Consider the following 25,901-nt stretch of genomic DNA (forward strand, 5'->3'; position numbering starts at 1 on the left):
AAGACCATTTTCAAGTCTCTAGGTATTTTAAAGATTTCTTTAAAAACTCCCTGGCTCTCTTCTTCTGGACATACGTCTTATCAAACGGTAGAAAACATTTACATCCTTGTATGTGTAGAATACTGGAAATCATGGTTGAATAATTTTAAAAATATTTTTATTTTTAAATAATAACAGATTCACGTGCAATCCTTAATGAGATCCTGTGTACCCTTTACTCAGTTTCCGCCCATTGTAACATCTTGCAGAGCTAAAGTACAATATCACAACCAAGATACTGACATTGACATAGTCAAAATACAGAATATTTCCATCATCACCAGGATCCCACATGTTGCCTTTTTATAGTCACATCCACATCCCACCTTAACCCCTGACCCACCAATCTGTTCATTTCTATTAACTTTGCCCTTTCTAAAATGTTAAATAAATGGAAACAGACAAAATGTAGCCTCTTGGGACTGGCTTTTTTCACTCAGCCTAATTCTCTGTTGTTGCCTGTATCAGTGGTTCACTCCTTTTTATTGTTAAGCTATATTTTATGGTATGGATGTACCAAGGTGTATTTACTAGTTCCTTTGCCTTTTCCCCTAAATTTTAGAATAAAATATACACTACAAAATATCTTGCTGAGGTTTTAATAGAACTGCATTTAAATTTACATATCATTTTGGGGGAGAATTGACATAATTTCTATATTGAGTTGTCTAATACATGAATAAGTATGTGTCTCCATTTATTCAGGTATTCTTTGATTCCCTTCATCAGCACTATATAATTTTTACCATATTAGTCCTGTACATATTTTGTTAGCTTTAGACCTAAGTATTTCATTTTTTAATACTTAATTTTTTAAGAGTAGTTTTAGGTTCACAGCAAAATTGAGAGGAAGATACAAAAATATCCTATATACCCCCTACCCCCACACATGCATAGTCTCCCTCATTATCAACATCCACCATCAGCATGGTACATGTGTTACAGCTGATGAACCCACACTAACACATCATTATCAACCCAAGTCCACAGTCTGTACTAGGATTCACTCTTGATATTATTGTACATTCTATAGATTTGAACAAATTTATAATGACATGTCTCCACCATTTTAGTATTGTACAGTTATTTTTACTGCACTAAAAATCCGGTGCTCCGCCTATTAATCCCTCCCTTTCCTCAACCCCTAGCAACCAACCACTGATTTTTAACTCTCTCCATATTTATGCCTTTTTCAGAATGTCATATAGTTGGAATCATACAGCATGTAGCCTTTTCTGGCTGGCTTCTGTCACTTAGTAATACACGTTTAAGGTCCCTCTATGTCTTTTCATGGCTTAATAGCTTAATACTAATAGTGCATTGTCTGGATATACCAGAGTTTATTTATCCATTTATCTACTGAAGGACATTTTGGTTGCCTCCAAGTTTTGGCAATTATGAATAAAGCTGCTATAAACATGAATGCACAGGTTTTCATGTGGACGTAAGTTTTCAACTCCGTTGAGTAAATACTAAGGAGTTCAATTGCTGGACTGTATGGTAAGAGGATGTTTGGTTTTGTAAGAAACTTCCAAATTGTGTTCCAAAGTGGCTGGACATTCTCACCAGCAATGAATGAGAGTTCCTGTTGCTCCACATCCTTGTCAGCATTTGGTGCTCTCAGTGGTTTGAACTGTTGCCATTTTATCAGGTGTGTTGGTATCTCAATGTTGTTTTAATCTGCAATGCCCCAAAGTGGTTCATTTTTTTTGAGTGACTGAAAATGGTATTTTGAATTTTAATGTCCATGTGTCCAATGCCAGTATATAAAAGTAAAGCATTTTAAAAATACCTTATCCTATAACTTTGCTGAATGTATTTATTCATTTTAAGAGTTTTTTGTAGATTCCTTGAGATATTTTATGTAGATAATGAACAAATGGATTATCTACATAATCTGCAAACAGAGACAGTTTTGTGTATGTTTTTCTTTTCCAAACTCTATACCTTCTGTTTCCCTTGCTTGATTTATTTGCACTGCTAGATTTTCCAGCGCTATGTTGAATAAGTGTTAAAAGCAAACACCTTTGTCTTCTTCCTGATCTTTGGGGAAAAGTATCCAATGTTTCACCATTAAGTATAATGTTAGCTGTCAGTTTTTTTGTGGGTGCTCTTTAACATGTTAAGGAAGTTTCAGTCTTATTCTTATTTTTCTGAAAGTTTTAGTCATGAACAGGCGTTGAATTTTATCAAACACTTTTACTGCACTGAGTGATATAATCATATGATTTTTCTTCTTTAGCCTGTAACATGGTAAATCACAATGATTGATTTTTGGATTCCGAATCAGGCTTGTATACCTAAAATAAACCCATTAATCATGACGTATAATTCTTTTTACATATAGTTGGCTATTCCTATCTGTGGGTTCTGCAGATGTGAATACACAGGGCAGATTATAAGGGACTTCAGCATCAGTGGATTTTAGTCTGAACCAGAGTCCTGTGAACCAATCCTGCTTGAATACCAAGGAACAACTACATTGCTGAATTCTCCTTGCAAATATTTTGTTCAGTATTTCTGCAACCATATCTATTAGGAACACTGGTTTTACAGTTTGTTTTTTTGGGGGTCCCTCTTTGTCTGGTTTTGGTATCAAGATAATACATTGAAAAGTGTTCTCTTATGATTTTTGGAAAAGACTGTGTAGATTCATGTTAATTCTTCTTTAAATGTTTGGTACAATTCTCCAGTGAAACCAACTGGGCCTGTAGATTTCTTTTTTAGGAATTTAAAAATATGAATTAAATCTCCTTAGTAGTTGTAGGGCTATTCAAATGATCTATTTCATACTGGGTGACTTGTGGTAATTTTTTCTTTTTGAGGATTGGTCCACTTCACCTAAGTTGTCAAATTTATGTATGTAGAGTTGCTAACTGTATTTCCTTACCCTTTGGATGTCTGCAGGGTCTGCGGATAGCCCCTATTTTATTCCCGATATTGGTAATTTGTGTCTTTTCTCTTTTTGCATTTCTTGCTCTTACTAAAAGTTTGTCAATTTTATTCACGTTTCTATACATTCAGTTCTTTGATTATTTTCTCTATTAATTTTTCTAATAATTAACACAAGCTTCAAAATTAGCCAGAACAGATTTTACCTCAACTTTTAAAAAATCATATTACTTTTCCTTGATTTTAAGTTATCACAGAATGTGATATCATGACTGTGACAAGAAAAACATATCAAAAAGCATAATTTTGTAATTTTTCACTTACCAAAGTAGTACCTTTACATTCGTCTTCGTCACCATCTTTATCAAAATCCTCCAATTCTTCTTGTCTTGGCCTTTTGGCATTTTTAGGAGAGGAAAAATTTTCTTCCTTTCTTTTGGCCATCAGGTCTGAACAAATATTTATAGTAGCAATGAAGTAAATCAAGTTCCATATATATTAAACTTAACAAAATAAATCTAACAAAGCTAATTAAACTTTAGGTACTATGTCCATCCATTTTTACCTTAAAAATTAAAGTAAACTAGTCTTGCATCTTGCACTAAGGAAGAGGGACATGAGTCAAAAAATGCTGGAAAAGGCAAGTAAACAGATTTTCCCCTAGAGCCTCTAAAACAGAACATAGCCCTACTGACATTTGGATTTTAGCCCAGTGAGGTCTGTGTTGGACTTCTAATCCACAGAAGCGTAAGATAGTAAGTTTGTGTTGCTTTAACATCTGCATATTCTATACTAGTTGATTTTACTTCAGAGGTATTCATAGCCAAGATTTTATCAGTATAAGCCTACCTAAATGTTGTGACTACTAAACTCACAAAAGGTAAAAGATTTTGTGAAATTGTGGTTTCAGTTTTCTAAATATATTCATAGAGATGGCATGGTGACTCCTGAAATTATTCCAAAGCAATCCACAATTTTCACAAGTTATAAAGTAATCAGATAAAACTTTTAATTTTTAAATTGTTTTCCCAAAGAATCATATTTTGAAGCACATTGCTTAGCACCAGTGGTTTCCTTTAACTCTTCCCTAAAAAAAAAAGTCCAGGTTGATTGTCTATTTTTTGCCAATATACTACAAAATTTAAACCTAGAAAATTAACATCTTTAAATTACACATGATTTTGCTAAACATATGAATACTGGATCTCCAGTCAAAGCTGATAGTTTATGATTAAAATTAAACTGTATGACCTCTTTGACTGCTGCTTTCATTTTTTTCTTTAGAGTACATTTAAGACCTAAAAAGACAGGTATCTAATTTAATTGTTTGCTAAAAGGAGACAAAAATCTCTAACATAATCAAAAATTTCTAAGATATAAGAATATGGGGGGTGGAGCCAAGACGGCCGAATAGGAACAGCTCCGGTCTACAGCTCCCAGCCTGAACGACACAGAAGACGGGTGATTTCTGCATTTCCGTCTGAGGCACCGGGTTCATCTCACTAGGGAGTGCCAAACAGCCAGTGCAGGACAGTCGGTGCAGCGCACTGTGCACGAGCCGAAGCAAGGCGAGGCATTGCCTCACTTGAGAAGCGCAAGGGGTCAGGGAGTTCCCTTTCCTAGTCAAAGAAAGGGGTAACAGACTGCACCTGGAAAATCGTGTCAGTCCCACCCTAATACTGCGCTTTTCCAACGGGCCTGGAAAACGGCACACTAGGAGATTGTGTCCTGCACCTGGCTCAGAGGGTCCTATGCCCACGGAGTCTCGCTGATTGCTAGCACGGCAGTCTGAGATCAAACTGCAAGGTGGCAGTGAGGCTGGCGGAGGGGCGCCCGCCATTGCCCAGGCTTGCTTAGGTAAACAAAGCAGCCAGGAAGCTCGAACTGGGTGGAGCCCACCACAGCTCAAGGAGGCCTGCCTGCCTCTGTAGGCTCCACCTCTGGGGGCAGGGCACAGACAAACAAAAATTCAGCAGGAATCTCCGCAGACTTAAATGTCCCTGTCTGACTGACAGCTTTGAAGAGAGTAGTGGTTCTCCCAGCACGCAGCTGGAGATCTGAGAATGGACAGACTGCCTCCTAAAGTGGGTCCCTCACCCCTGAGCAGCCTAACTGGGAGGCATCCCCCAGTAGGGACAGACTGACACCTCACTCGTCCGGGTACTCCTCTGAGACAAAACTTCCAGAGGAACTATCAGACAGCTGAATTTGTGGTCTCACGAAAATCCGCTGTTCTGCAGCCACCGCTGCTGACACTCAGCCAAACAGGGTCTGGAGTGGACCTCTAGCAAACTCCAACAGACCTGCAGCTGACGGTCCTGTCTGGTAGAAGGAAAACTAACAAACAGAAAGGACATCCACACCAAAAACCCATCTGTACATCACCATCATCAAAGACCAAAAGTAGATAAAACCACAAAGATGGGGAAAAAACAGAGCAGAAAAACTGGAAACTCTAAAAAGCAGAGCACCTCTCCTCCTCCAAAGGAACGCAGTTCCTCAACAGCAGCGGAACAAAGCTGGACGGAGAATGACTTTGACGAGTTGAGAGAAGAAGGCTTCAGACGATCAAACTACACCAAGCTACGCGAGGAAATTCAAAACAATAGCAAAGAAGTTAAAAACTTTGAAAAAAAATTAGAAGAATGGATAACTAGAATAACCAATGGAGAGAAAGGCTTAAAGGAGCTGATAGAGCTGAAAGCCAAGTATCAAGAACTACGTGAAGATTGCAGAAGCCTCGGTAGCCAATGAAATCAACTGGAAGAAAGGGTATCGCTGATGGAAGATGAAATAAATGAAATGAAGCGAGAAGAGAAGTTTAGAGAAAAAAGAATAAAAAGAAACGAACAAAGCCTCCAAGAAATTTGGGACTATGTGAAAAGACCAAACCTACATCTGACTGGTGTACCTGAAAATGATGGGGAGAATGGAACCAAGTTGGAAAACACTCTGCAAGATATTATCCAGAAGAACTTCCCGAATCTAACAAGGCAGGCCAACATTCAGATTCAGGAAATACAGAGAATGCCACAAAGATACTCCTCGAGAAGAGCAACTTCAAGACACATAATTGTCAGATTCACCAAAGTTGAAATGAAGGAAAAAATGTTAAGGGCAGCCAGAGAGAAACGTCGGGTTACCCACAAAGGGAAGCCCAACAGACTAACAGCTGATCTCTCGGCAGAAACTCTACAAGCCAGAAGAGAGTGGGGGCTGATATTCAACATTCTTAAAGAAAAGAATTTTCAACCCAGAATTTCATATCCAGCCAAACTAAGCTTCATAAGTGAAGAAGAAATAAAATACTTTACAGACAAACAAACGCTGAGTGATTTTGTTACCACCAGGCCTGCCCTAAAAGAGCTCCTGAAGGAAGCACTAAACATGGAAAGGAACAACCGGTACCAGCCACTGCAAAAACATGCCAAATTGTAAAGACCTTTGAGGCTAGGAAGAAATTGCATCAACTAACGAGCAAAATAACCAACTAACATCATAATGACAGGATCAGATTCACATATAACAATATTAACTTTAAATGTAAATGGGCTAAATGCTCCAATTAAAAGACACAGACTGGCAAACTGGATAAGGAGTCAAGACCCATCAGTGTGCTGTATTCAGGAAACCCATCTCACATGCAGAGACACACATAGACTCAAAATAAAAGGATGGAGGAAGATCGATCAAGCAAATGGAAAACAAAAAAAGGCAGGGGTTGCAATCCTAGTCTCTGATAAAATAGACTTTAAACCAACAAAGATCAAAAGAGACAAAGAAGGCCATTACCTAATGGTAAAGGGATCAATTCAACAAGAAGAGCTAACTATCCTAAATATATATGCACCCAACACAGGAGCACCCAGATTCATAAAGCAAGTCCTGAGTGACCTACAAAGGGACTTAAACTCCCACACAATAATAATGGGAGATTTTAACACCCCACTGTCAATATTAGACAGATCAATGAGACAGAAAGTTAACAAGGATATCCAGGAACTGAACTCAGCTCTGCACAAAGTGGACCTAATAGACATCTACAGAACTCTCCACCCCAAATCAACAGAATATACATTTTTTTCAGCACAACACCACACCTATTCCAAAATTGACCACATAGTTAGAAGTAAAACTCTCCTCAGCAAATGTAAAAGAACAAAAATTATAACAAACTGTCTCTCAGACCACAGTGCAATCAAACTAGAACTCAGGATTAAGAAACTCACTCAAAACCGCTCAACTACATGGAAACTGAACAACCTACTCCTGAATGACTATTGGGTACATAATGAAATGAAGGCAGAAATAAAGATGTTCTTTGAAACCAATGAGAACAAAGACACAACATACCAGAATCTCTGGGACACATTCAAAGCAGTGTGTAGAGGGAAATTTATAACACTAAATGCCCACAAGAAAAAGCAGGAAAGATCCAAAATTGACACCCTAACATCACAATTAAAAGAAGTAGAAAAGCAAGAGCAAACACATTCAAAAGCTAGCAGAAGGCTAGAAACAACTAAAATCAGAGCAGAACTGAAGGAAATAGAGACACAAAAAACCCTTCAAAAAATTAATGAATCCAGGAGCTGGTTTTTTGAAAACATCAACAAAATTGATAGACCACTAGCAAGACTAATAAAGAAGAAAAGAGAGAAGAATCAAATAGATGCAATAAAAAATGAAAAAGGGGATATCACCACCGATCCCACAGAAATACAATCTACCATCAGAGAATACCACAAACACCTCTACGCAAATAAACTAGAAAATCTAGAAGAAATGGATAAATTCCTCGACAAATACACCCTCCCAAGACTAAACCAGGAAGAAGTTGAATCTCTGAATAGACCAATAACAGGCTCTGAAATTGTGGCAATAATCAATAGCTTACCAACCAAAAAGAGTTCAGGACCTGATGGATTCACAGCCGAATTCTACCAGAGGTACAAGGAGGAACTGGTACCCTTCCTTCTGAAACTATTCCAATCAATAGAAAAAGAGGGAATCCTCCCTAACACATTTTATGAGGCCAGCATCATCCTGATACCAAAGCCTGGCAGAGACATAACCAAAACAGAGAATTTCAGACCAATATCCTTGATGAACATTGATGCAAAAATCCTCAATAAAATACTGGCAAACCGAATCCAGCAGCACATCAAAAAGCTTACACACCATGATCAAGTGGGCTTCATCCCTGGGATGCAAGGCTGGTTCAACATACGCAAATCAATAAATGTAATCCAGCATATAAACAGAACCAAAGACAAAAACCACATGATTATCTCAATAGATGCAGAAAAGGCCTTTGACAAAATTCAACAACCCTTCATGCTAAAAACTCTCAATAAATTAGGTATTGATGGGACGTATCTCAAAATCATAAGAGCTTTCTATGACAAACCCACAGCCAATATCATACTGAATGGGCAAAAACTGGAAGCATTCCCTTTGAAAACTGGCACAAGACAGGGATGCCCTCTCTCACCACTCCTATTCAACATAGTGCTGGAAGTTCTGGCCAGGGCAAACAGGCAGGAGAAGGAAATAAAGGGTATTCAATTAGGAAAAGAGGAAGTCAAATTGTCCCTGTCTGCAGATGACATGATTCCTAAGCTGATTAGCAACTTCAGCAAAGTCTCAGGATACAAAATCAATGTACAAAAATCACAAGCATTCTTGTACACCAATCACAGACAAACAGAGAGCCAAATCATGAGTGAACTCCCATTCATAATTGCTTCAAAGAGAATAAAATACCTAGGAATCCAACTTACAAGGGATGTGAAGGACCTCTTCAAGGAGAACTACAAACCACTGCTCAATGAAATAAAAGAGGATACAAAAAAATGGAAGAACATTCCATGCTCATGGGTTGGAAGAATCGATATCGTGAAAATGGCCATACTGCCCAAGGTCATTTATAGATTCAATGCCATCCCCATCAAGCTACCAATGACTTTCTTCACAGAATTGGAGAAAACTACTTTAAAGTTCATATGGAACCAAAAAAGAGCCCGCATCACCAAGTCAATCCTAAGCCAAAAGAACAAAGCTGGAGGCATCACGCTACCTGACTTCAAACTATACTATGAGGCTACAGTAACCAAAACAGCATGGTACTGGTACCACAACAGAGACATAGATCAATGGAACAGAACAGAGCCCTCAGAAATAATGCCGCATATCTACAACTATCTGATCTTTGACAAACCTGACAAAAACAAGAAATGGGGAAAGGATTCCCTATTTAATAAATGGTGCTGGGAAAACTGGCTAGACATATGTAGAAAGCTGAAACTGGATCCCTTCCCTACACCTTATACAAAAATTAATTCAAGATGGATTAAAGACTTACATGTTAGACCTAAAACTATTAAAATCCTACAAGAAAACCTACGCAATACCATTCAGGACATAGGCGTGGGCAAGGACTTCATGTCTAAAACACCAAAAGCAATGGCAACAAAAGCCAAAATTGACAAATGGGATCTAATTAAACTAAAGAGCTTCTGCACAGCAAAAGAAACCACCATCAGAGTGAACAGGCAACCTACAGAATGGGAGAAAATTTTTGCAACCTACTCATCTGACAAATGGCTAATATCCAGAATCTACAATGAACTCCAACAAATTTACAAGAAAAAAACAAACCCCATCAAAAAGTGGGCGAAGGAAATGAACAGACACTTCTCAAAAGAAGACATTTATGCAGCCAAAAAACACATGAAAAAATGCTCATCATCACTGGCCATCAGAGAAATGCAAATCAAAACCACAATGAGATACCATCTCACGCCAGTTAGTATGGCGATCATTAAAAAGTCAGGAACCAACAGGTGCTGGAGAGGATGTGAAGAAATAGGAACACTTTTACACTGTTGGTGGGACTGTAAACTAGTTCAACCATTGTGGAAGACAGTGTGGCGATTCCTCAGGGATCTAGAATTAGAAATACCATTTGACCCAGCCATCCCATTACTGAGTATATACCCAAAGGACTATAAATCATGCTGCTATAAAGACACATGCACACGTATGTTTATTGCGGCACTATTCACAATAGCAAAGACTTGGAACCAACCCAAATGTCCAAAAACGATAGACTGGATTAAGAAAATGTGGCACATATACACCATGGAATACTATGCAGCCATAAAAAATGATGAGTTCATGTCCTTTGTAGGGACATGGATGAAACTGGAAAACATCATTCTCAGTAAACTATCGCAAGGACAAAAAACCAAACACCGCATGTTCTCACTCATAGGTGGGAACTGAACAATGAGAACTCATGGACACAGGAAGGGGAACATCACCCTCCGGGGACTGTTGTGGGGTTGGGGGAGGGGGGAGGGACAGCATTAGGAGATATACCTAATGCTAAATGAGGAGTTAATGGGTGCAGCAAAACAACATGGCACATAGATACATATGTTAACAAACCTGCACATTGTGCACATGTACCCTAAAACCTAAAGTATAATAATAAAAAAAATAAAATAAAATAAAAGAACTAGAGAACCAGGAGAAAACCAACCCCAAAGTTATCAGAAGACAACATATATATATGTTATTAAATACAAAGCATTTGTACAAAGTGTTCAGTGGTTCAAGTAGAAAAATGGGCAAAGAACATGATGAGATGATTACACAAGGATAAACAGAACTTACTAATTACCTTCCATCAGGTATCATGACCATAGCCAACGGAATTTGACAGTCTCACCATCTGGAGACATATCATTTATTCCCCACCCTGAAAGGTCACAAAACTCAGTGTTGGTAATATGGAAGAATACCAGTTGCTAAAATAAATTTCTTTCTTTCAAAAAAAAAAAAAAAGAATATGAGGAACAGTTCTAGGCTCAATGTACTTAAATCCCCCAAATATTAGACCATAGCAACCCTCTCCGTACCATGTATATACCTGGCTTCCCTGCCCATGCAAGCAAAATCCAAGTGGGTAGTCTGGACTTCCACCCTAGTGAGGCTACACAGTGGCATCTCAACACCCTAACTGGGGTAGAGTCGAAGAAGGCTAAGTAGACAAGTAGGGAGCCATGACAATGGTGTCAGTGGAGACCACCTAGAGAGCCTAGATTTCCACCCACACAGGAAGTAATAGGGTGTTACTCCTTCTCCTAGTTGGCTAGTGTCAAAGGAGGCCTAGTAGAAAGTCAGGACTTTTCCCATTGCCCAGAGGTGAGAAGACCACTCCCACTGCAGTGTCACTGGAGACCATATGGGAAACTGAAACTGCCACCCTAGCCTGGCAGTTGCTGTGGCTAAGGAAATAGCTCTGATTTAAGTTCCAGATCTAAGTCTCTGTGTCCGCAGTCCAATATGGAGGGAAGCAGTTCTCAAAGGTTGTAATCTCTTTTACAAAGGACTTCAAAGAGTTTTTGCTTATGTCTATCAATATTCATTATATTAGAAATTAAAACTAAACAACTTTTTTTCTTTTTCTTTTTCTTTTTTTTTTTTTTTGAGACAGAGTCTTGCTCTGTCTCCCAGGCTAGAGTGCAGTGGCACGATCGTAGCTCACTGCAACCTCCACCTCCTGGGTTCAAGCAATTCTCTTGCCTCAGCCTCCCACGTAGCTGGGATTAAGGTGCGCGCCACCATGCCCAGCTAATTTTTTATTTTTAGCAGACATGGGGTTTTGCCATGTTGGCCAGGCTGATCTCGAACTTCTGACCTCAAGTGATCTGCCTCCCAAAGTGCTGGGATTATAGGTGTGAGTCACCACGGCTGGCCAAAACTGAGCAACTTCTAAAACAAGAGACACACAGTATATATTCCATCAGTCACAGCAATGACATCTAACAAATCATGTAACCTCTGGAAAACTCCACTATACACTCATAAGTGAATGAGAGTGAATAGGGCAGATAACATCTTACTATTATCATTAAAACATATTTAAAACAGTTTTGGCCTTGTAGATCCCTTGCAAGAATCTCATGAATTCCTGCACCACATTTTGCAAAGTGCAGCTACAGGGGGATACTAAAAGCAAGTCCATGATACAGTGTCATAAATTATAAGGCACAGCTAGCAAGCAATAAAGTTAGAGCAGTAGGGAAGAAACAGACCACAAAAGGACTTGCAGACTCCTCATATTTAAAGTGTGGTCCAAGGACAGGCAAGCAAGATCTACATCTCCTGGGAAGATACTCACATATGGGATATCCAGAATCTCAGGCCCCACCCTAGAGCAAGTGAATCAGAATCTTCACTTTAACAAGACTTAAGGTGATTCACATGCACATTAGAGTTGGATTGTTATGTAAACCATGGAAACTAACTGGGACTTTATCCTATCCTGAAGGCAATGAGGAAACTTATATATTATGAAGTCGAATACCATTTAAAGGGTACATTACTTACCATCCAAAGAAGGATATTTAACCTAAACAAATGCCTTTTAAGACAATATTACCATTACAGTTACATCTACGTAATATTCAGCTTCATTTTTACAAATTATTTAATGTTTTGAAACTGTTATTAAAATCAAAAATTCAAAATCAAACATATTTTTCAAAATATTTAATAAGAATCAACATAGATCAGCTTCAGTTTATTATTAATTTAAATTCCCTGAGATACTACCAGGCCATTGTTTTTCCAACACTTTCTTCTCCGCTAACCACCCTCTATTCCCTTCTCAGTTACTGAGCAGTAATTTATTTATTATAGAAGAGCAAAGAGAAAGCATTACTTTTTGGTGTCCCCAACATTTAATGCCCTTTTAGAAACTGTCTTTATTAATGCCTAACACATGATCATGCAGTTAGCAGGCACTCAGACATAAGCTAACGGATAATACACTAGGGAAAATGTGATGCGCTTCTCACAAAGAATGTGAGATTCTATACAGAAGACAGTACACCCAAACACTACATGATGACGATGTTTTTCATTTGCTGAGCATGTTTTTTATTTGCTGAGCATGACCTGGGATTTGCAGTTTGCTATTAGGTTGCCACGGTAACTTGCATCTAACAGACACTGAAGGATCCTACCTTTTAAAATAGGAATCACTTTGTAATTTAATGATGATGGATTTTCAAACACAGATTTGAATGTCTAGAGCATCAGATACAGATTAAAATAGTAAAATTGTTTCCAAAAGGCTAAAGAGACATATTTAGAGATGCAAAGAAAAATATTTTAATTATGCTGGAATAAAAAAAGGAGAAAAAAGCCTCCTCTGGGATTTTCAATTTATCCATAAAGCTCGTCATAGTTTTTAATATTTCTTTACTTATTTATAATTAAAAAAAAAACAGAATTAAACAACACCTCATTTCTCCCTTACAGGATACAAGCAGGAACAATGAAGATTATCAATAAAATAATAAGTTCAAGAAGAAAAATTAATGGCCGGGCGCGGTGGCTCACGTCTGTAATCCCAGCACTTTGGGAGGCCAAGGCAGGCAGATCATTGAGGTCAGGAGTTCGAGACCAGACTGGCCAATATGGTGAAACCCCGTCTCTACCAAAAATACAAAAATTAGTCAGGCATGGTGGCATGCGACTGTAGTCCCAGCTACTAGGGAAGCTGAGGCAGAAGAATGGCTTGAACCCGGAAGGTGGAGGTTGCAGTGAGCCAAGACTGCGCCACTGCACTCCAGCCTGGGTGACAAAGCGAGACTCTGTCTCAAAAAAAAAAAAAAAAAATTAATAACCAAGAGTTCATTATAGCGTGTAGATGCATAGGAAATTTGATAGAGATCATACATTTTAACAGAATTCTAAATTTTATTAAGTATCTAATAATTCATATTTCCCATTAATACCAAATTAGGAACTAAGAGTAGTGACACACATAACAGAATTAGAATTTAATAAAAAACAGTGTTATCATTTTTTTAAAAAGGCAAATTACTACTACTTCTGAATCTGCCCTGGACTGTGTTTACCACATCCTCAATTCTACTCTGCCTACCCAACAGACATTTATTCTACGGTAAACAACTTCATTTTGAATGTGCTTAATTAAGTACACTGCTTGGAACATATCATGGAATTATATGAGACTTATTCATTAAGTCCATCCATCTAAAATTTCAGGATCAGCAAAACTGGGAAGTATAAAGCACAGCATTTCAGTTAATAAAATCTGAACACTTAGATTTCTGTTCTGAAAACATCCTGTGGCTCAATATAGAAGATAGATGAAACAGAAAGTAAGAATAGTAGCAGAAGACATAAGTTGCTAAACAAAAGCAGTGGTAATATCATGGACAAAGGGAAGAGATAAAACAAGAGATTTAAAAGACTGAATTAGTAGAATTGGTGAGTACAAATGAGTGAGTAGAATTAACATTTGTTGAATAACTACATACTTACGTTTTGAGATGAACACTTTCTATTTCCTTTGATCCTCAACATCTTTATGAGATAAATATTGCCCTTATTTTTACAAAAGGAGAGACTGAGTCACAAGTAAATGACTTGAATTTATGTAGCTACAACTTAGTTCTAACATACAAAGGCTTCTATAGCTCTAACATAGCAGAGCTCAGATCCAAATCCAGGTTTGTCAAAACCCAGTTAAACCTCTTTAACGCCCAGGTTCCTACTGGCATAAACTGAAGTTTGACAGTTAATTATTCATAGAGAGTGAAATTGGCTATTAATCTGTCCTTCATCTTGTCTATCCTTCATTAAACTTAAAAAAAAAGATTCTATTATTGGCTGGGCGCAGTGGCTCATGCCTGTAATCTCAGTAATTTGGGAGGCCAAGGCAGGCGGATCACCTGAGGTCAGCAGTTCGAGACCAGCCTGGCCAACATGGTGAAACCCCATCGCTACTAAAAATACAAAAAAAATTAGCTGGGCTTGGTGGCGCATGCCTGTAATCCCAGCTACTCGGGAGGTTGAGGCAGGAGAATCACTTGAACCTGAGAGACAGAGTTGCAGTGAGCCGAAATCGTGTCTCTGCCCTCCAGCCTGGGCAACAAAAGTGAACAGCTGTCTCAAAAAAAAAAAAAAAAAAAAAAAGATTCTCTAATGTTACTATTAAAGTCAATCAAAACTTTGGATGTGCTTTATAAAATTTCATTTTGTGTTTCATCTTCACACTTAATACTAAATGCCATTATAAGTTGATGTAACAGGTTTGGCAAGAAGGGAGAATGAAATATTTATTTTATTTGAAAACACTGAGTTTGGGTGGGGCTCAGTGGCTCACACCTTGTCATCCCAGCACTTTGGGAGGCCGAGATGGGTGGATTACTTGAGGTAAGGAGCTCAAGACCAGCCAGCCCAGCGTGGTGAAACCCCATCTCTACTAAAAATACAAAATTAGCCAGGTGTGGTGGTGCATGCCTGTAATCCCAGCTACTTAGGAGGCTGAGGCAGGAGAATCGCTTGAACCTGGGAGGCAGGATTGCGCCACTGCACTCCAACCTGGGCGACAAGAGTGAAACTCTGTCTCAAACAAAAAAATAAAAAGAGGAAAAAAAAAGAAAGAAAGAAAACAGAGTTTGAAGTGCTCCTAAGGTATTTGAGATAGAGGCCAGTCAGTAGTCAAGTATACTCTGCAATAGAGAAAGATTTGTGGGTGGAGCTAAGAAAGCTACTGGAAGTAGTTTGAATTTGGTGACCAAGAAAAGCATGCTCAGAGAGAAAAGATGTAACTTATTTAAATAGTGAATCAAAAATGCTAACATTAACCTAAGCAACTACACTTGACCCTCAGTCAGCTGGACTTATGGTTGTGTATAAAGAACTCTGACATTTAATTGTCTTAAATATAATGCAAGCTATCATGGTAAAATTCTGAGTTACTTACTAATTCCTAAAAGTAAGCCAAGTACAGCTTTAATTAGTTTTCCTAACTTTGATCTAAAAATGACAGTCAAGATTTAGGTAGGTTTTACATAAAATTCTACAGATTCAGTAAAATAAACCTTTGGGGAATAAAACTTGTTTTTCACTGTAATATCTTTAACATGATCTGTGTACTTTTTGCCAGGCTCAATACTAAGTGCTTTATACGGATTGTAGATAGATGTCGATATATAACTACATAACTTTCTCTTCCTCTCTGTCTCCACCACATATTTAAGAATCCTGTCAGCTAGGTACAGTCAATCCCTAAGAATTGGTTCCAAAATGACAGCCCCTCTCTCTCACTCAGATACCAAAATCCACAGATGCTCAAGTCCCTTATATGAAATGGTGTCATATTTGCGTATAACCTCCCCACGTACTTAAAGGTTATCTCTAGATTACCTATATAACCTAATACAATGTAAATGCTATGTGAATAGTTGTTATACGGTACTGTTTAGGTAATAATGACAAGAACAAAAAAGTCTGTGCAACCATCCACTTTTTTTCATCTGAAATATTTTCAGTCCCGTGACAGAATCCACGGATACAGAGGATGCACTGATAACTGTATTATTTCTTCCAACTTACATAAGAAGAACTGAAACTTAAAGAGGTGGTACCAACCTGCTCAGAGTCACACAATTCTGGCTCTTTGTGATGTAAATACATGTTTTTAGGCAATATACTAGTGGTCTCCAAACGTTTTGTACTTGCACCCATTAAGCAAAAGAAATTTGAAATACACATTCCAATATGAAATTAATACTCTGTTTCACGTAGAAATCGAATGAAATAAAGTAAATCTAAACAGAAGTTCTAATATGTTCCCTCTACCCACACACCCATGGAACAAACTGCATGCCACTGTATATGCTATTGTACATGTTAAAAGATCACACAGCAACCATATAAAAGTCAGGAAATTTGGGTTTTTCATTTTTCCTTTGAATATATATTATTGAGAAGTCTGCCTTTAAAACGCTGGCTTTTAATATCCTACTCGTGAAATATGCAGAGTAATAAGCGCTCACAAAACTTCTGTCTCGAGGGCTTAAACACCAAATGATTGCTCTAAGAATTTTCACAGTATTGTCTCAAACCCTATTGGTTCTACAACCCTTTCTCTACCCTAGAGTCCTGTTTTCCGCAATTCCCAATTGGGATTCTTCTCCGGTTCATTTCCGTAAGAAATGAGGGCAGAGAAATGCCATCAATAAACCTTTGAACACATGTTAATTTTTCTAGATAATACAGTTTGCGTTTTCGTAAAACTGGGCTTTAATGACAAATCCGATTTCAGTGATCTTTGCATACACCCTTTAAACACACCAGTTGCCGCCTGCGAGGTATCATCAGACTCATGCTGAGAGCCACTCCCTACCCCAGCTTTCCCCAGACCTCTCCCCGCTTTACAGTTATTCGCCACAGCCCGGGGGGAGTCTGGGGACAGCCGCCTGGGAGAGAACGGCCCCGAGCAGACGCCAGGTTTCCCGCGGCTCAGGAGACCGGTGCCGCCTCGGAGAGCGCGCGAAGGTGCCGTCGGCTGCCCGACCCGCCCAAGGAACAAACATCTCCCGCCCGGGCCCGCAAGGGCGACCATGAACACCGCCGCAGCTCAGCTGACCATGCCTCTCCCAGGTGGCTGGGGGTCGCCAGCCAAGGGGGCAGCGGGCGGAGGATGAACCCCGGAGCAAGGGAAAGCGACAACCCGCGCCTTCACCCTACCGCCAACAAGTCGAAGTCTCCCAAAGGAACCTGATCGGCGGGGCTGCCGTGGTACGACCGGCCGCTAAGGCCACCCTGCGGGCGTCTCGACCTCGGCTGACCGCCGCTGGCAGGCTGGGAACCGCGCGCCGGCCGCAGGAGAAGGTAGAATCCCGGGAGCCCCGGCGCCCACCGCGGGCCTAACCGCGCCTGCGCCCCGCCCTCCCTCCCTTCGGGCTCCGCCCGCGCCTGCGCAGTTGCTGGGTTTCGCGCCGCCGGAGTCTGAGAGGCCGGAAGTGCCCCTTAGCGGGTGGTTCCGCAGTGACCGGACGCGGGGGAGGCGAGTGATTTGCCTAAGTAAAAGGGAAAGATAACTGAGCGCCCTCCCGCAGCGGGTCTACCCATGCGTCCGCTGGGCCGGCTGGGAGCCGGCAAGGGAAGGCCGAGCGGGCCCCACTGGGGGAAAAGGATCAGTCACTTCCCGGAAGAGGTGGGGCCGCGCGGGCCCGGCGCCGGATTCGAAATGTTTCCTGGTGCTCCTGGGCCTGGCGGCTGAGCCCGGGGTGCTAGTCTTTGCTTGGGTAAAGAAAGAGGACTTTTCTTTTTTTTTTTTCTTTAGAGAAAATTCAGAAATTTGGAGGCACCGTAGTTAGGATTCAGGCCAAACTGGTAAATGACGAAGGGGCTTCTTCCAGAGCCAAGGAAGGAGGGTTGTCCGGGTAAGTCCCGCGGGACGTGGAGAGACGGCGCCGCCCGGGTCCTCCCACTGGTTCCTTTGACCATCTGACTTAGGGACGAGCTCTTTGTTCGCTGCTCCTCCGAAAACGCCTTCAATGATTCCCTTTGAATAAAGTAGGAAGTCCGTGCCGAGCCGCCAGGCCGCGACCTGGCCCCTGTTCTCCACTAGCGCGGGCTCTGCGTTACCCCGCCCCGGGAAAGCTGCGCGTTCTCCGGCCGCTCGCGCTTGGCCGAAGTTACTGGGTCCCGTTGTGCTTACCCCGGGCATGCGATGGGGATAATTCCCACGCCTCGCTCAAAGCCGTGCCGGGCGAGCCCTCCCTGGTCCCCATAGGCACAGTTGGGTGTTCCCTTACCGTGTTAACCTTGTATTTCGGATATAGTTTTGTTATAGTAATTACATTAAGGGATTGTAGCTGTTTATTTACAGTCGTTCCTTCCCCCACGGTAACCTAGAGTGTAAACCCCCTAAATAAACGTCAGAAGTAATGAAGTCTTACTTCCTTGGCTTAGGTTTCAGCGCCCATCTCAACCCCACACTACCCCTTCAGTCTTTACACAACCCTTCCCATGAATATGCTGACCTAGCAAGTAACCTGCTTTTCATACTCCAAAGTCTTCTCTTCTGTGTGGGGAAAATAATGCATTGACTGCCACCTCACCCCACCTCCAAATAAATTGATGTTGAAATTCTGGCCTCCAGTAATGGAATTCTTTCCATCAAAGTCACTTTTTATTTCTAAAAGTAATCACATATATATTATATTCCTACTGTGGCCCTTGCCATGGATCAACGAAAAATATGACATAGTCAAAATAGACCAAAACATCTGGCCTTGTTGTAACCAATGGGAAACACAGTTGGGAGGTCCCTACTTACATGTCACTTGCTTCAGGAACCGTTCCTTGATTCCTAAATGGGGGACATTTTTTCCTAAATACAACTATAGCTGGCTTTCTTACCTCTTAAGCCCTTTTTATCTCACTTACCCTACTAAGTCTCACTTACCCTACTAAGGTCTTTAAATGCAGAGCTTGGTCTTCTTCCATTATTGTATCTCCAGCACCTATAAAGCATTCCTGTTAAATAGTAGACATTTAATAAGTATTTATTGATAAGCGTGAATTATGCCTCAACGTTTAGGCTAAATTCATATGAAAATAAAATAGAAAAAATAATTTTAAAGAACAGCATTAGTTACTGAGATTATGTGGTAAATCCCTTAAAATATAATCTTGCATTGAAATAGTTTTCACCATTTACCAATCTTTATATGAATATATACTCATCTAAATGGAAATTGGGAAATTTAAGCATTTTCTGCTTTTCCAAAGTAAATTTTCTAACGTTTTTCTTAAAGCTGAACTAAATTGCAAAACTTGCTTTAATAAAGTGTGTACTTTTGCATCAGTTAAGCCCCTGACCTCTTTCTGTTCTTTAAATTTGATTCATTAGTGAAATTAACAAGGTTCTGTGTTTTTCTCACCTCATTCAGTTTTATAATTAACCAATAAAAGCTTATTAGCTTTTAAGGAAGTTTTAGGAACTTAAATTGATTTATGGGCACCATATGGTTACATCAAAGGACTTGTTTTTGTTTTAACTGGAAGTGGATTCTTAAGTCCTTTAAGATGGAAATTTATTTTCTTTCTATTATACCAAGCAATACTTTCTGAAATAGAGTGATTTTTTTTATTCCATGCTACCAGTTGGTCGTGAGATTCAAATATTAAATACTAGATTACAGATATTAGAATCTTGTAATGCATCTGGTTTAATACCTATCATTTTGTAGATCGGTTAAATGTCTTCCCAAGGTCATACACCTAATCAGTGGTATATTCAAAACCCAAATCCTAGGCTTTCTATCTGAAGTCCATTGCTTATAAAGTGGTTTGCTATGTGTTCTGACTTTGTTGATTCAAATAAGTAAGCTGAATACATTTAAGGCATTAATAGGTTTATAAAGTTATTTGCTATATGTTGTTCTTACGTCATTGATTCATGTAAGTAGACTTGTGTGACAGCTAATTCTTAAATTATGAAGATGTTAGACTTCTTTTGATATATATATGTTGATTGTATGAACAGGTTGACATCAATATAATTATTCATTATAAAAGATTTGAGTGGAAACTCACCAAATCCCGCATCAAAAAAATTTAAAATTTTACCATAGTAAAAAAAAATAAAAAGCAAGATGAAATTATACATGGTTCTTGGTGTAGTATTTTTAATTTTTATTCATTTATTTTTATAGAAATGGGGTCTCACCATTTTGCCAGGCTGGTCTCAAACTTCTGGCCTCAGGTGATCCGGCTGCCTCGGCCTCCCAAAGTGCGAGGATTATAGGCATGAGCTACCATGCCCAGCTGGTGTAGTATTTTTAAATTTTACTTAATGCTGAGTTATTTGCAAATAACCTCATCACATTGATTATGACCTCATGCAAGAACCATCTGTTCTATCAGTGTAGTTGTACTTTAATATCTTAGAAGCTATTGCATTATGTCCTTTTTTGGAATGTTTTATGCTTTTGCAGTCTTAACCATTGCATCTTAATATCACTTCCGAGGAACAGCTGGTGCAAAGAACATGTGATAAGGAATGGAAAACAATTGATGTTGGAAACAGAGATTTGGGGTTAATTGCGTTCTTAAAATATTATGATGTTCTTTCTAATAAAATGTACATTTCACATAATTTTCCTCTTTCAGAACTAACCATGGTTAATAATTCTTTAAACCAGGTTTGTTTCCGACAAAAGAAATGAAATAATAAAAACTAAATTCTAACTGTAGTAATCGTGATATTAAAGATTATTTGTGGGGTTAGTTAAAAGCCCTCTTTATCTTGCTTAGGGGTTTCCAATAATCGAATCAGTGCTGGACTTTTTTTTTTTTTTTTTTAGGCATGGCTGCCCCGTTAATAATATATTTAATTGGCCGGGCGCAGTGGCTCACGCTTGTAATCCCAGCACTTTGGGAGGCCGAGGCGGGCCGATCACGAGGTCAGGAGATCGAGACCACGGTGAAACCCCGTCTCTACTAAAAAATACAAAAAATTAGCCGGGCGTGGTGGCGGGCGCCTGTAGTCCCAGCTACTCGGAGAGGCTGAGGCAGGAGAATGGCGTGAACCCGGGAGGCGGAGCTTGCAGTGAGCCGAGATTGCGCCACTTCACTCCAGCCTGGGTGACAGAGTGAGACTCCGCCTCAAAAAAATATATATATATATTTAATTAAAAGCTTTACAAAATGATCCTAATATACTTGAAATACCTAGAGGACTGCAGTTTATAAAATCAAGAGTCTACCTTATTGTTTTTTTTTTTTTTTTTTTTTTTTTACCATAACCCTCAGAAGGAATACAGTTAACATCACAGTCCTATATATAAATGTGTGTTTATGTGTGCCATCATAAGCATCACTGCACTAGGTGGCAATCTTCACTACTATTCATTTGTGTATGTGTAGTCAACCTACGAAAGGAATCATTAGAAACAGGATAGGAATGTTGAACCTTAGAACTGGAAGTTGCCAGAGAAAATATGTGCCCTGGCCAACTCCACAGGACTAGTTCTAGGCAATCTGAAGGAAACCAGAAAATGTGAATTTCTCTTCCCTCAAAAAGCTATACTGAAGTAGTATTTAATATTCAAGTACTTGTAAATTTGCAGAACAGTACTTTTTAATTTGACCCATGAATTCTATTTAAATCTGTCACTTAATATTTAGCCAAGAAGCAAACCATCTAAAAAGATTTCTGGTTTATTTCTCCAACTCCTAATAAATAGGGTCACATATTTTTTAACTTTTTTCTAATTTGAACAGTAATACAGGCATATGGTATTTTAAAAATGAAACAACACAAAGGGATATGTTTTGAAAAGTGGTTCTTGCCATCCCTGAACTGTAATCATCCCTAACATATTCATACCTGTTTTCGTTTTAAAAGTTGGATCAGTTTTTTTTATTAGTACATGTATTTCTCTCTTACTGATTTATTTGCTATATCATCTAATTTAGTTTGAATATTCCATAGTTTACTTAATTAGTCCTCTATGGAGACCTAGCTTTTCTCAGTGTCTTACTATTGTAAACAATGCTACAGTGAATATTGTTGTATAAATCTATACACACCACATATCTTAAATTCCTGGAAGAGATATCGCTAAACCAGAAGATAACCTGCATTTAAAATTTTGACTGCTAGGGTCAGGGTCACATTTAAATGAAATTAGAACAAAGGAATTGCATAATTTTCTTTGATAGCAATCTATTCCAGTATGCACCGTGAGTCACAAAGGAAAGCAAAACGGTCAATAACTTTCTTCTCAGACTTTTGGTTTAATGTGTTCTGATGGGTTAATAATTTGTCTCATTTCTCTTCATAATAATGACTTTGAGAATATATGTACCCCACTCTTTTTCCAGAATTAACCACAACTTTTCACAGTAACTGAATTAATGCCACCAGTGGGGCTTCAGGATGTGAAATAGACAATATTAGTTCTGGGCCACTGTTATTACCAAATACTTTCTTTACCTTTAAATCTGTATATTTTTATCTGTAAAGTGACATCCATAGATGTCACTGTACACTTCGTAGAAATGAGTACACAGAATAATTCTCATGGCAGGGCTGGGTATGGTGGCTCACGCCTGTAATCCCAGCACTTTGGGAGGCTGAGGCAGGCAGATCACTTGAACCTGGAAGGCAGAGGTTGCACTGAGCCGAGATCTCGCCACTGCACTCCAGCCAGGGTGACAGAGCGAGACCCTGTCTCAAAAAAAAAAAAAAAAAAGGAATAATACTTACGGCGGCACTGGCCACACTAAAATTCAGGTTCAGAAAAACAGGGTAAGTCACAGACAGCAACCCTTCCAGCATGTATTTTCTTTGCACCTATGTGCAATTTGAGAAAATTTACCTTTAGAACAAACTCTGTTAAAGGTACAGACAATACAGTACTTTTTATTCAGAAGGTTTCTGCATAAAGGTGATAGTCTTTTGACTTAATATATTCTTGTCTCCTACCTTGTGTTTTTGGAATGAATTAAGGTCATTATTTAGAGGATAATCTGGGTTGTATTTGTGTCGTCAGATTGAATTTTCATTGCACGTGCTACTTAATGTCTTTACCAAATAATAACAAAGGGAAAGAAAACCAAATATAGATATATAATAAGGAAAAGCTGGCCTATAGAAAATACCAAACCAGATAACAGTAGCAAAGTTTAAGCCAATTTTGTTTTTAAAATGTAATGTACGTGGAAAAAGATTTAACTTTAGTTTTCTTTGGGTGGTGGTTAAAAGTTATAAGTGATTAAAAGTTTTTTTCTTTTTCTACAATGAACATTATGTGACCTTGCAATTTAAAAAGCCAATGCCCTTTTAAGAAAGTTATGTCCATCAGTATTCCTCCAACTTCATTTTCTCTCTTGTTTATTCTTCCCTCACTTTTCTAAGTTTTCCTTTATTAACTCCATTTTTTTTAGTTTGTGTGCTTCCTTGCTTTTGTTTTTGTCTTTGTTTTTCCTGGGTATGATAGAGAATTAGTCCCATTCTCTAAGTATGTAAATCAAGGAGTGAATTTTCAAGTAGACAAAAATCATTTACAGCATCCTTGCATTCTGTACCCATCTCTGCATTTGTTAGCTCTTGTTTTTAGCTGGGAAAAAGCCAGTTACCGCCATTTTAACATTTCAGGTGTTCTTGATTCATTTTGAAAAGCTGACTGATGAAAGAAATAAGGAATATCCTCTATGAATTATCCTGAACTGGCTTATAATATATTGTTTGAATTCCTGTTAATGAGCTTCTGTTTCTTTAACAATAATTTGTAAAGTGTGTTTCATATAACAGCAGATAATCACCAGAATGGGAGTGAATGACTTGTGGCAAATTTTGGAGCCTGTTAAGCAACACATCCCCTTGCGTAATCTTGGTGGGAAAACCATTGCAGTTGATCTGAGTCTCTGGGTGTGTGAGGCACAGTCAGTCAAAAAAATGATGGGCAGCGTCATGAAGCCCCATCTCAGGTATAGTAAAAGTTCTTAGACTATAAACGTATGATGTATAAACAGTCTTGGTGTCTTGATTTTGTTTCACCTTTTTTTTTCTTTTGTCGTTGTTATTTTACATTTTGAGGTTTCAAGATCTATTTAACATGTCTAGATTCACCATCTTTATATTAAGGACTCAGATTTGTACCTCTTACCCTTTGAGCTCCAGACTCACATATCTATCTCCTACTTAACGTATCCACTAGGATGCTTCAGATACTAAAAGCCAGAGATTTGGGAGATATTTTCTCCCTATTTTACTTCTGTCCACATCTAATCCATCAGTAAGTTTTGCCAGTTCTACCTCCAAAATATACTTTATGTTCACAAACTTATCTCAGTGTCCAGAGGCACCACCTCAGTCTATGCCAACCTCATCTCTCATCTATACTCCTGAAGTGCCATCTTCACTAGTTTCTTGCTCTTGGCCTCCCCTACCCCAAACCATTTTCCACATAGCAATTAGAATAATCATAAATCTTTGTCGCTTAAAAATATTCAGTGGTTTGGCCGGGCGCGGTGGCTCATGCCTGTAATCTCAGCACTTTGGGAGGCCAAGGCGGGTGGATCACGAGGTCAGGAGTTTGAGGCCAGCGTGGCCAAGATGGAGAAACCCCATCTCTACTAAAAATAAAAAAAATTAGCTGGGTGTGGTGGCGGGTGCCCGTAATCCCAGCTACTTGGGATGCTGAGGCAGGAGAATCACTTGAACCTGGGAGGCGGAGGTTGCAGTGAGCCGAGATCACGCCACTGCACTCCAGCCTGGGCAACAGAGTGAGACTCCGTCTTGAAAAAAAAAAAAAAAAAAAATCAGTGGTTTTGGCCGGGCACAGTGGCTCACACTTGTATTCCTAGCACTTTGCGAGGCTGAGATTGGCGGATTACTTGAGTTCAGGAGTTCAAGACCAGCGTGGGCAACATGGTGAAACCCCATCTCTACAAAAAATACAGAAAATTAGCCGGGCATGGTGGCACACACCTGTAGTCCCAGCTACTTGGGGACTGAGGCAAGAAGATCACTTGAGCCAGGAGATTGAGGCTGCACTGAGACAAGATCATGCCACTGCACTCCAGCCTGGGTGACAGAGTGAGACTCTGTCAAAGAAAAAAAAAATTCAGTGGTTTTCCACTCTAATTAAAACCTTAAGTAAAATGTTATTACATTAACATTTTTGATACCAGTCTAATGTTCTTGCCTTTGTGTTATACTATTTTGACTTTTACTATCAGTGTATGATGATTAATATATTACTAATTTATATATTTCAGGAACTTATTTTTTCGTATCTCATATTTAACACAAATGGATGTAAAACTGGTATTTGTTATGGAAGGGGAACCACCAAAGCTGAAAGCTGATGTCATAAGCAAGAGGAATCAGACTCGGTATGGGTCTTCTGGAAAATCGTGGTCTCAGAAAACAGGGAGATCACATTTTACATCAGTCTTAAGAGAGGTGAGCATTCAGATTTGATTCAGTAATTCTGATTTGAATTAAAGGGTGCATTTTACTCTTAATAGTTTGTCATCTTTAATACTGATTAATTTTATTGTGACTAGCAGGGCAGTGTGCATAGAGAAAAGAGTTTATTTTTTAGAGTGAA

General features: G+C 39.1%; 2 protein-coding genes across 7 annotated transcripts in view; one reads left to right on the forward strand and one right to left on the reverse strand.

The window, feature by feature from the left end:
• Positions 1 to 25,901, reverse strand: part of SMC6 (structural maintenance of chromosomes 6) — a 158,544-nt gene that overhangs the window by 125,618 nt on the left and 7,025 nt on the right. For 2 of the 5 annotated variants that reach the window (XR_009209497.1, XM_058427000.1), the window contains exons 1-2: positions 10,619 to 10,697; positions 3,256 to 3,380 (exon numbers count right to left, since the gene is read on the reverse strand). Coding sequence is in view for 4 of the 5 variants with exons in the window: in XM_058427000.1 (XP_058282983.1) it covers positions 3,256 to 3,380; positions 10,619 to 10,625 (132 nt within the window). In the remaining variant the exon portion in view is untranslated. Of the gene's footprint in view, positions 1 to 3,255; positions 3,381 to 10,618; positions 10,698 to 17,514; positions 17,674 to 19,240; positions 19,312 to 25,901 lie in introns of those variants that run through there. The other 3 variants (XM_058427001.1, XM_058427003.1, XM_032172282.2) reach the window with 3 other exon arrangements.
• Positions 17,856 to 25,901, forward strand: part of GEN1 (GEN1 Holliday junction 5' flap endonuclease) — a 30,114-nt gene continuing 22,068 nt past the window's right edge. The window contains exons 1-3 of one of the 2 annotated variants that reach the window (XM_032172285.2): positions 17,856 to 18,212; positions 24,098 to 24,273; positions 25,567 to 25,753. In XM_032172285.2, the coding sequence (XP_032028176.1) occupies positions 24,113 to 24,273; positions 25,567 to 25,753 (348 nt within the window). In that variant the 5' untranslated portion in view covers positions 17,856 to 18,212; positions 24,098 to 24,112. The remainder of the gene's footprint in view (positions 18,213 to 24,097; positions 24,274 to 25,566; positions 25,754 to 25,901) is intronic. The other variant, XM_032172286.2, reaches the window with a different exon arrangement.

This window comes from Hylobates moloch, unplaced genomic scaffold (assembly GCF_009828535.3).
Source record: "Hylobates moloch isolate HMO894 unplaced genomic scaffold, HMol_V3 SCAFFOLD_13, whole genome shotgun sequence".
In the NCBI taxonomy this organism is placed as follows: domain Eukaryota; kingdom Metazoa; phylum Chordata; class Mammalia; order Primates; family Hylobatidae; genus Hylobates; species Hylobates moloch.